Raw genomic sequence first — 12,321 nt, forward strand, 5'->3', positions numbered from 1 at the left:
TTCAAGTCAGGTCTGGTGCCCACATGTTACATCTTAAGTAAAACTAAAGTGTGTTTCATAGAGACTTAAGTATACTTACGTAAATTTATTTGGAGCATCACCTAGGAGGGACACTGAAATATTTCAGTACTTTGTCTATGATAGTTGAAGGTTATACATGAAGAAACAGTCTTTAACTAGAATTTGTGATTTGGTTGTTAATCAGTTACCTTGCATGTTTCCATCTAATGCATGGGCTTTCTATTTTCTGTCATTTCTGACAAATAGCAGACCATACCCACATATTCTTCCTACCCCTTCCTCACAAACTATGGCTGCATATGGGCAAACACAGTTTACTACAGGAATGCAACAAGCTACAGCCTACGCCACCTACCCACAGCCGGGACAGCCCTACGGAATCTCCTCCTATGGTGAGTTTTGCTTTAGCAGTGGTGTTGCCTAGTGGGCACACTTGTATGTGTGAAAGTGTCACAAGAGTGGTATATAGAGGTGAAGCTCTTGGTCACTTGAGAAAGGGTTATCACCTTTTGTGTCTGAATTCCTAATATGATTGTTTCTAATGAGCATTGTAAGAAGGGGCGGCTACTTATCTTGAGGTCAGAAGTGGCAGATAGATAGCATGGTTCGTATGCTCTCTTGCTCTTTGTTTTTTTTCCCTCCAATTATATCTCAATTCTTAATTTGCCATTTGAACACTTGGTTCGGGAATCCAAAGTATTCTGGTGCATATTTCTGATAAAACTTCTGTGAATGAAGTCTTTTGGGGGTGAAGATTCATTTCCTATTTATCAGGTGCAGAGCTATGATTAGCGAAGTACAAGCCACACTCAACAAACCCTGGCTCAAAAACTTGATGGGAGCAGTCGTCTCACATGTCAGAGCAGTCTTCTCACATGTCAGTGTTATCAGCCACTAGGAAAAGTGATCTATATCGTGGCTTGGGCTGCACTTTAAAGAGCCCAATCAGGAAACATTGAAAGCTCACATCCTTATTTGTTCCCTCTCACCTGGGGATTATCTTTATCTTGGTGTAATTTAACTCAATTGTTAACAGGGTCAATACCTGTAAATTAAAAATAAAGCCAGCCAAACTTCAGAGTTTAATTCTTAAAAATCTTAGGATTCCAAAAATACCTTCTTTTCCATGGAATGGTAGCTGTAATCTTAAACAAATTGAAACATGTTGGAATATAAAACTATGAATTATTGGCATTTGATTACAAAATAAATAAAACCTAGTGATCTAGAAAAAAAAATACATGAAATTTTGGAAGCAATGACTGAAAGAAAAGACTAGTGGATTATTTTGTGATCAATATTCTAATTTTGCTTCTGCTGCTGCTTCATAATCTTTTCTCAATATGTTGAAACAAATAATGTTCTTCTTTAGGTCTTTCACTGATCATTAGAAGGTAAATTATCTTTGTTTTTTTTGTCCTGTCTTTACCCCAGGCAAATTTCCCATATATACATTTTCTAGAAATAAAAATCTAAATTATGTATTACTTCAGCTTTTATAGTTTTATTTTTAAAAGATCACAACTGAATGTGATCAGTGTTTTTCAACTAGACTTAAAAACAGCTATCAAACGGACTTCTTAGAATTATCTTTCATTTCCATCACTTCACTGAGTTTCTCAAAATGATGTTAAATATAGATCAAATTATCTGTAATTTACTTTTAAACTGTTCTTGTGTTGAAAGAGGAAAAGGGTCCCATGATTTGAATTGTGTGACTTCAAATTCTATAATGTGAATTAAGGCAATCCCCCAATTTATATTCTCAAAATTTATTTATAAGCTGATGATTTGAAATATAAATGTATATTCTAGGGCAAACAGTAATCAAGTACTATAGATGTATCAGTGATGCCAGGAGAAGGTACCTTTCCTGGTACTGCTTTGGCTGCTACTCACACAACTCTCTTGGTTTTTCTTTTTTTTTTTTGCTCCTCCCCATTCAGTTATGGCTGGGCCCTTTGTTAGTTTCTGGGTAAGGACTCCTCTAGTTTTAAACCATCAACAGATGTCTCTGTTGTCTGAAATAGTTGGTCCAGTAGGATGAGAAGAGCAGACGTTCTAAGGTTATACTCCCAACTAGTAAAGTGAGAATGGGGATTTTCACGTGGTAGGTGGGGATTGGGAAGGTGGTGAGAGTAAGGCTTAGTGTGAAGGACTTGATCCCAGAGCCTTCCATGCTTATAAATCTGGGAATGAATAATTCTCAATCCTGAGCACTTTCCTGATCCACAACCCCCTTCTTCTCTTTTTGCGCCTTGAGGGCAAGGAGATGCCCTAGTGCTTCTGGCCTGCCATTCTATTTTTCTTGGGCCAGTGCATGGAAAAATATGGCAGCTTTCTTTTCATTGTTTGCTCCTGGAAGAAAAGCACATAATTTAAATTTATGGGTTTTAACCTTAAACTGATAGTTAAGATTCTGATGGTCTTAGAATTCTATCTCTGAGGACGTGTGTCCCCTGATTTTTTAATTAGACCCAGTGAGAGAAGATAGGCAAATGTTTTCACAGTAAGAGCAGTGGGTCTGTGAGGAAGAAGGGGTCATGCCATTCTTCACTGGATCTGCATGGAGTCAACCAGTCGGATGAGTTTGCCAGCTTCTAGCTAGAAGCCATGGAGATGGGTGTGGCTATGGGCATTTTCTACCTCTTCCTGCTTTTCTTTATCTGTTCTTATCACAAAGATTCCCATTCTGAGCCTCCAGTCTGCAAACAGAGCTGGCACAGGTGAAGACCGAAAGTACAACAGTATATATAGCATCAGAGAGAGGAGAAAATCCCTATTGTGACCCTATGAAAAGGAAGTGAGTTTCTGGAGCCATCAAACCACCTGTCTGGGGCAGCTGTTTTTCCAGGGACCATTTATAAGTGTGGCTTATTCATTGGTTTGGGATTGCCTTTGCAGGGAAAGTGACATTTTTTAAAATGCTAAGGTTGTGTTAAGATTGCGATGCAAGGCCGTTATGAGGTTGTTTAGAGATACTTCAGAAATTAGAGTAAGCTCTCTCAGCCAAGAGTCAGATTCTTCCACTGCCTTAGGAAAGTTACCTAAACTCATTCTACTGATGAAATTCCCCTAAAATGGAAATAAACAGTGAGACTACTGTGTATTCTAGATCCCAAAGATATTATTTATCTTAAGTGCAAAGTAAAATTATTCCAAAATGTGAATTCCCTTGGCAGACATTTTCCTCCCCTCCCTCTGTGGGAATTAAAGACAGTTGTTAACTTTCATGACTGTCTTTAATTATGGTCCAAGGCTGAGCCTTGTGCAACGATACTGCCAAACCCAAGTCGTGAAATTAGGATATCAGCCTGGTACTTTGGGAAGTATTTGGGGGCACAGATACTTTATTTTTATATATGTGATTTTTTAAAAAGTGTACTTTTAAAAATACATAAAAAGGTGTACTTTAGGTTACACTTAAAAGATTATATTTGAATAAATACTTGAAACTACAAGGGGCAATAAGGGAACCATTGGTTTCCTTCATGCTGTTCTGTAGGACTGAATTCTCTACTATTCTGCTTTCCTTGTGTTTACTTTGTGGATACCTGGGAAAAGCTTTCCTCCTGTGTTGCTTAGTTCTATGTCCAGTATTGCTACCTCTGACCTCAGAATAAATTATGTACTAAAATCAGAATTGTGGTAGAAAGAGTAAAGAAAAAACTTTTTAAATGCTATGAAGTTAGAGACTCTTAATCACTTTTTAGAAAAAAAATTTGATTTTGACATTAACGTAACAATGTTTAGAACAATATACTTCATTTTAATTATGACCATTTCTGGACTGTAAAGATGATCTTAAACTCTTGTGAAAACAACACAATTAATTACAGAAGCTAAATGTTGTAACAGCTAATCACTGGAGTTAAATTTTATAAAAAATGGAATTCAGGAAAACAACAAAAAAGAACAGTGGAGACAGGCATTCCAATCTGTCATAATCCTGTTTTTTGTGTTTTTAATTGAAGGTAGAGTTAAGTGTATTTCACCCTAAGCATGTTTGGCCTTGGCTATTGAGATAATACTGGGAAGAGTTTGTGACTGGAAAGCTGTGGGAGGTTTTTGTATACTCACCAGCTGTTGAAAATGAACAGATAGATAAGCTATCACTAACTGATTTAGGTGCATTGTGGGCAGGCATCAAGACTGAAGGTGGATTGTCACAATCTCAGTCACCTGGGCAGACAGGATTTCTCAGCTATGGCACAAGCTTTGGGACCCCTCAACCTGGACAGGCACCGTACAGCTACCAGATGCAAGGTCTGTATACATACTGACATCGCTCCTTTCATTAACCCTACAGGATAATTAGATTCTAAAGTGGACCCTGATATTCTGTATAACTTGTGGATGATGCTAAGTGTACTGAGCTTGGAGACAAGATGCCTAGTTTTCATTTGGCTCTTTACACACCTGTTCTCTGAGCCTTAATTCCCTTATTTTTAACATCCAAGGGTTAGACAGGATGATCACTAACGTTCTTTTTCAAAAAGCTTTAACATTTTTTGTGACATTGAAATTTTCTGCCTTTGCTTCTATCAGTGAAAAAGGAATGGAAAAAAGCACAAGTCAATGATGTAACATCCTAATGTGGACTATCCTAAAAACTCTGGCACTTGTGGCCCTTCAGCTTTTTGCAAGGGGCTGTTTTCCTCATTATCACATTTCTGGAAATGGAACCGTGATAAGTGTTGACTAAATGATCTGTCAAAGACCAGGAGATCAAATTGACAGCCATATTCAATGCATCTTCAAGATATTGCTTCCAAGGACCCATTCCTGGGTTCTGATTTTGAAACTGTAGACAAAACATATTGTTAAGTGCATGTCATGTCATAAGAATGACAGCTGAAAGGTTACAATGTCAAACTGTTTCAAGAGTAGGCATTACTGTAATTGGCAGATTATTGTCATGCAAATGTGTCTGTAAAGTACTTGAAATTTGTTCTTGCATAATTTAAGCATTCTCCTAATATATATATATTTTACTAATTATAATTAGTTCAGTAAATCATATCCCTTCAGTAGTGCCAAACTATAGTCAAATTGCTTCCCAGGTGACACAGTGGTGAAGAATCTGTCTGCCAGTGCAGGAGACACGAGTTCAGTCCCTGGGTCAGGAAGAGTCCCTGGAGGAGAAAATAGCAACTTACTCCAGGATTTTTGCCTGGGAAATCCCATGGACAGAGGAGACTAGTGGGCTACAGGCCATGGGGTCGCAAAGAGTCAGACATGACTCAGTGATTGAGCACATCTATAGTAGAATTAAATATTTATGTTTTAAAAATTTATTTGCTTTTCTTTATTGAAGTGTAGTTGATATATAATATTATATAAATTATAGGTGTACAATATAATGATTAACCTTTTTAAAGGTTGTATTTCATTTATAGTTGCTACAAAATGCTGGCTATATTCCCTGTGTTGTACATGTACTCTGTATACATACTTGTGCATGTGTGTGTGCTAAGTTGCTTTAGTTGAGTCTGACTCTGTGTGACTCTATGGACTGTCGTCTGCCAGGCTTCTCTGTCACAGATACAGAGAACAAGCTAGTGGTTACCAGTGGGGAGAGAAAAAGGGGAATGGACGAGATAGGGGTAGGGCTCCTTTCGACTTGGCACGTAATTTTTCATACAGTATTTGTCCTCCTCTATCTGACTTTTTTGACTTGTCATAATGCCCTTCAAGTCCATCTATGTTGCTACAAGTGGCAAAATTTCATTCCTTTTTATGGCTGAATAGTATTCCACTGTGTGTGTGTACGTGTACACACACATCACATCTTTATCCATTCATATGTTTGAAGACACTTAGCAATCTGCTCTTTTTAATAGCAAATATAAACATCTTTTCATATCAACACATTCTATAGCATTTTAATGGCTGCATGGTTTCACAGATATATCTTATTTAATACATTATTAGACATCTAGAGTGATTCTATGAATGTCTCATGTGCATCCTTAATTATTCCCTTTGAGTAAATTTAAGTGTGGCTAGGTAAACTGTTTTAAACACTTTTAGGGATTTGTAATGTTTTTACACAAGGAAGGGCTGTGAATTAGAGTGAACACATTAAATATTTAACTTTAAAAAATTTTTCATTTTGGAAAGTCTGAGATTTTATTGTTATTTTCATGTGCATTTTTAGAAAATTGAGCTGATAAACCATTTTTTCTTTTCTATCACGGTGATGTTCATCTTTTCTTATTATTTCTTATATTTACATTTCTTAAACTTTGGTAATGTTTTATAGATATTTTTCTATAAAATATTTTTATATTTTATAATGGTTTCTATAAAACATAAATTTCTATATTTTATAATGTTTTTTATAAAACATTATGTATAATGTTTTATAGATATATTTCCAGTTTATCATTTTAAAGAGCTTCTTACCCTGCATGGGGAAGCTAAAATTTTATGGGACCGGATCCATTAATCCTTTCATATTTGTTTTGCCTTTGGTATGAAAAGGGCTGAATTATAAAGTTTTGAAATACTTGATGGCTACAAAGTTTAAAACTATCTTACAATGGATGATGTTTATTGTTAGAAGGATACTACTTTTGTGCCTGATTCCAAAACTTGAAAGCTGCCTTGGAAAAGAACTATGGTTATGTACATGCTCAACGTTAGTTGAGTAAAGGGATAAAAAGAACAGAAAGTGATGAGACTTCACTGAAGAATTGAACCATCCTAGGCTTTAATAGTGAAATGATTCATAAGGTGAGCAAAGTCTGTAAGGTTCATTTGTGTGAAGTAGTGAGAAAGGAGACAAACCAGATAAATGAACTATGCAGTTGCAGAGTCTTGGGAGAGTTGGGGGAAAAAGTTGGGTGCTGTGATGGGTCCTATTCTACCCTGGGCATCCAGGTCTCTTTAAGGAGAAGTGGATCCTAAGAGTCCAAATGAAATAGGTGAAGTGCCCTCCAGAGAAGAGAGACAGCTACATGTGTGATTCCTGGACTTGAGCCCACATGCAGCCAGCCTCTTGGCTGCCATCCACAATGCATTGAGTACAGAAATTGTGAATAAGTGTTTAGAAATGTTTATGGTATGTCATAATAAACCTTATTATGTTGGTGAAATGAAACACTAAGATTAAGAAATCAGACATGTACTCATTGTCTTTTCTTTTTTCACGTCATTATTTGAGTCATATGTAACTATTATATTTTGCTAAATTGTCAGTCTGAGAAGGATTAGAAGTAAAAACAAGGTTGTATCTTGGAGAATTCAAGAAAGATGGCACTTGAGAGTTCTTTTTAAGGTATTTATACTCTTTTGCTTTTTAGTTTTGCATATGTCCTGATATTGGAGATACAACTCATTTTTCATTTATTCAAGTTTATTTCAATAACTGTATTATCAAGTGGCCATATTGCAGAAATTCAAGATCTTTTAAAATTAGAGGATAATTATTTTACAATATTGTGATGGTTTCTGCCATACATCAACATGAATTAGCCATAGGTATATATATATATGTCCCCTCCCTCCTTTCCTCTCAGATCAAAAGCTTATGTGGCAGAAAATTCCTGAGAGAACTAGCTAGCTATCAGATGTATGTATAGCTTTAGAGTATAGAGAAGAATGGAAATGAAGAAGAAAAGAAAGTTAATTTGAAGGAGGAAAAGAGTCTTCATTTTAAAGCAGAAATAAGGACATTTGTAGAACCAAATATAGTAAATGTAGCATTGCTCTCTAGTCATAGATTTCATTGCATCTGGGATGTTGCATTAAAATTTTTGTTTTTAGGCATACTCTGGTTGAATGGTCTTTCCAGTGGGATTTTAGAACCCATTTTCACTAAAATTTTATTTCATATGAATGTTTGTATAATGGCACTTTGTTCATTTTTAGAGTAATCTAAAAATATGATTTTCACACATCAAGCCAGAGAATACCATGCTGTTAACTTGAAACTTGCCACAATGATGATGGATAATGATACATGATATTCTGTAGGCTACTTATAGTCACATTTGGATAAATAATTAAACTCTGGATTGGAAGAATCAATATTGTCAAAATGGCTATTCTACCCAAAGCAATCTGTAGATTCAGTGCAATCCCTATCAAGCTACCAACAGTATTTTTCACAGAACTAGAACAAATAATTTCACAATTTGTATGGAAATACAAAAAACCTCGAATAGCCAAAGTAATCTTGAGAAAGAATGGAACTGGAGGAATCAACCTGCCTGACTTCAGACTCTACTACAAAGCCACAGTCATCAAGACAGTATGGTACTGGCACAAAGACAGAAATATAGATCAATGGAACAGAATAGAAAGCCCACAGATAAATCCACGAACCTATGGACACCTTATCTTTGACAAAGGAGGCAAGGATATACAATGGAAAAAAGACAACCTCTTTAACAAGTGGTGCTGGGAAAACTGGTCAACCACTTGTAAAAGAATGAAACTAGAACACTTTCTAACACCATACACAAAAATAAACTCAAAATGGATTAAAGATCTAAATGTAAGACCAGGAACTCTAAAACTCCTAGAGGAGAACATAGGCAAAACACTCTCTGACATAAATCACAGCAGGATCCTCTATGACCCACCTCCCAGAATATTGGAAATAAAAGCAAAAATAAACAAATGGGACCTAATGAAGCTTAAAAGCTTTTGCACAACAAAGGAAACTATAAGTAAGGTGAAAAGACAGCCCTCAGATTGGGAGAAAATAATAGCAAATGAGGAAACAGACAAAGGATTAATCTCAAAAATATACAAGCAACTCCTGCAGCTCAATTCCAGAAAAATAAATGACCCAATCAAAAAATGGGCCAAAGAACTAAACAGACATTTCTCCAAAGAAGACATACAGATGGCTAACAAACACATGAAAAGATGCTCAACATCACTCATTATCAGAGAAATGCAAATCAAAACCACCATGAGGTACCATTACATGCCAGTCAGGATGGCTGCTATCCAAAAGTCTACAAGCAATAAATGCTGGAGAGGGTGTGGAGAAAAGGGAACCCTCTTACACTGTTGGTGGGAATGCAAACTAGTACAGCCACTATGGAAAACAGTGTGGAGATTCCTTAAAAAACTGGAAATAGAACTGCCATATGACCCAGCAATAGCACTTCTAGGCATACACACTGAGGAAACCAGATCTGAAAGAGACACGTGTACCCCAATGTTCATCGCAGCACTGTTTATAATAGCCAGGACATGGAAGCAACCTAGATGCCCATCAGCACATGAATGGATAAGGAAGCTGTGGTACATATACACCATGGAATATTACTCAGCTGTTAAAAATAATTCATTTGAATCAGTTCTAATGAGATGGATGAAACTGGAGCCCATTATACAGAGTGAAGTAAGCCAGAAAGATAAAGAACATTACAGCATACTAACACATATATATGGAATTTAGAAAGATGATAACGATAACCCTATATGCAAAACAGAAAAAGAGACACAGAAGTACAGAACAGACTTTGAACTCTGTGGGAGAAGGTGAGGGTGGGATGTTTTGAAAGAACAGCTTGTATATTATCTATGGTGAAACAGATCATCAGCCCAGGTGGGATGCATGAGACAAGTGCTCAGGCCTGGTGGGCTGGGAAGACCCAGAGGAGTCGGGTGGAGAGGGAGGTGGGAGGGGGGATCAGGATGGGGAATACGTGTAACTCTATGTATTCATATCAATGTATGACAAAACCCACTGAAAAGATAATAAAAATTAAAAAAAAAAAAAAGAAAACACAAAGCAGCTAGATTGCTAACCTAATAAAATACCTACTTAAAAGGCAAATATAGAAAGAGTTTAAAAAACTCACTATAGGAAACCCAGTTAAAAATATACCACAGTCCCGAGCACTTGTCTCATGCATCCAACCTGGGCGGGTGAAGACCTAGAGGAATGGGGGGGGGGGGATTGGGATGGGGAACACATGTAAATCCATGGCTGATTCATGTCAATGTATGGCAAAAACCACTACAATATTGTAAAGTAATTAGCCTCCAACTAATAAAAATAAGTGGAATATAAAAAAAATAATTAAACTGATTAATATGAATTTCTTAAACATTAAGTGCATTATAAAAAAAATGAACTGGATGAAGTAATATTATATATCCAGTCATGGGAGTCTGTTGACCTTTGTCTTTTCAATACTGCTTTTCAATATAAAACTTTCTATAATGTCTAAAATTATTTTTAAAATTCTTCAAATTCTATTATCTTTAATGGATAACAGTGATTTTTGTTCATATCATTCTTACAGCTGTTAAAAATTCTTGGAATCCTGGATGACAGTATACATATTTTAGTGATTTGGGAGTATTGATATTTTACCTAGCTTTTCCTCCAAGATCTTTTGACCTTTAAAATATAAAATATGACTAATTATTCAGAGATTTAGTTGCTAAGATTCCATATTAGGATCTCACAATATTAGAAGAAATACTTAGTAACCAAGATGACTTGCACTAACTCAGTGGTGGCATATATGCTTTAGGGTGTTGTGCTGATTAACTTCAGGAGAATTTATGATGATCACCTCTTTGGTTCTGTCAGATTTAGAAGGTTGGACTAAAGATATAATCTTGCTTTCTGGCAAACAGTGTAGGTACTGGAGTCAAGCTGCCTGTTGAACAGCCTGCCCTTGCTATTGGTGGGACTTCAGCGTGGGGCTCAACTTCATGACTCCATTTTTGGAGTCTCTTGAATATTGTCTGTTCCCACAGTAGTGGGCTTCCCAGGTGGTTCAGTGATAAAGAATCTGCCTGCCAATTCAGGAGATGCAGGTTCAGTCCTAGGGTCAGGAAAATACCCTGGAGGAGGAAATGGAAACTCACTGCAGTATTCTTGCCTGGAGAATCCCATGGAGGAACCTGGCAGGATTGCAGAGTTGGACACGGCTGAGCAACTGAGTGCACACACACACCCGCTGTAGTATTGTGAGATTTCATCGAGGTTATCCACGTACGGGCTTCTCTGGTGGCTCAGTGGTAAGGAACCCACCTGCAATGCAGGAGATGCTGGTTCCATCCTTGGGTTGGGAAGATTCCCTGGAGAAGGAAATGGCAACCCACTCCAGTATTCTTGCCTGGGAAGTACCAAGGACAGAGGAGCCTAGTGGGCTACAGCCCATGGGATTGCAAGTCAGACATGACTTATCACTCTGACCAACATCTAGAACTAGTAAGCATTTAAATGCTTAGTTTCATTTAACTGTGTTCATTGTGATAGTGATGTGGTGGTGGTGATTATTATTATTATCATTATCATCGTCATCATGTAATAGTTCCAGATTAGGAAGCACTGCCAAATTCTCCTTCTCTTGCATTTCCCAAGAGGAAAAAAAAATATATATATATATGAAATAAATATATAAATTTGATATATTAAATATATAAATTTTATATATTTAATATATATAACCAACACAGATTGTTCCAAGAACCCAGTAATCAAATAAATAATCATAGCTAGAAAAGAGCCAGATTTAACTAATGTGTTGGCAAGGAAGGAAAATCACTGTCAGCAAAGGTCAGGCTTTGTGTACATGGTACAAAAATGTAGAAGAAACAAGAGAAAGCAGCCAAGAACGTGAAGAAAGAACAAGAAGAGGGGAAAGGCTGTGTTGGCAACAGTGGTGGTGGGTGCTGGAGAGCAGGAGCCATGGGTAACACAGAAGGGTCCTGGACAAAGAAATGAACTGAGCTTCCCAGGTGGTGCCAGTGGTAAAGAACTTGCCTGCCAATGCAGGAGATGTAAGAGACCCAGGTTCGATCCCTGGGTTGGGAAGATCCCCTGGGGAAAGAAATAACAACCCACTCCAGTGTTTTTGCTTGGGAAATCCCATGAACAGAGGAGCCTGGAAGGCTACCGTCCATAGGATCGCAAAGAGTCAGATGCGATTGAGCGACTTAGCACACAGGAGTGGGAACGAAAGAAGTAAAAACTGAGTCCTTATGCCCCAGAAATCCCTGCAGTCACAATGCAACTTTGAGAGGAATTGATGGGGAAAATGGAGTGAAAATCACTTAAAACACCACATTATTTAGTTTGGAAGCCACGATTGGGGAAGACTATGGGAACGTGATAAGCTATGCTCTATCAAGGTAGAAAACTCTCCAGCACATAACACAAAATAACAGCTACTGTTTATTGTGCACCTGTCATAGGCCCAGGAATTTTCTAATTATTTTACATATATTGTCTTATTTAATCCTTACAATAACCTTGAACAATGGCTTTAAAGTATAAGAACCTGAAAATGCTGATGAATATGTCAAAATGGAGAA

The 12,321-nt window shown here is 37.1% G+C and overlaps 1 protein-coding gene across 5 annotated transcripts in view; it reads left to right on the forward strand.

The window, feature by feature from the left end:
• Positions 1-12,321, forward strand: part of EYA1 (EYA transcriptional coactivator and phosphatase 1) — a 181,445-nt gene that overhangs the window by 42,913 nt on the left and 126,211 nt on the right. For 2 of the 5 annotated variants that reach the window (XM_065903226.1, XM_065903231.1), the window contains 2 exons: positions 268-413; positions 4,150-4,287. In XM_065903226.1, the coding sequence (XP_065759298.1) occupies positions 268-413; positions 4,150-4,287 (284 nt within the window). The remainder of the gene's footprint in view (positions 1-267; positions 414-4,149; positions 4,288-12,321) is intronic. The other 3 variants (XM_065903229.1, XM_065903227.1, XM_065903230.1) reach the window with 3 other exon arrangements.

This window comes from Muntiacus reevesi, chromosome 12 (genome assembly GCF_963930625.1).
Source record: "Muntiacus reevesi chromosome 12, mMunRee1.1, whole genome shotgun sequence".
Lineage (NCBI taxonomy): Eukaryota > Metazoa > Chordata > Mammalia > Artiodactyla > Cervidae > Muntiacus > Muntiacus reevesi.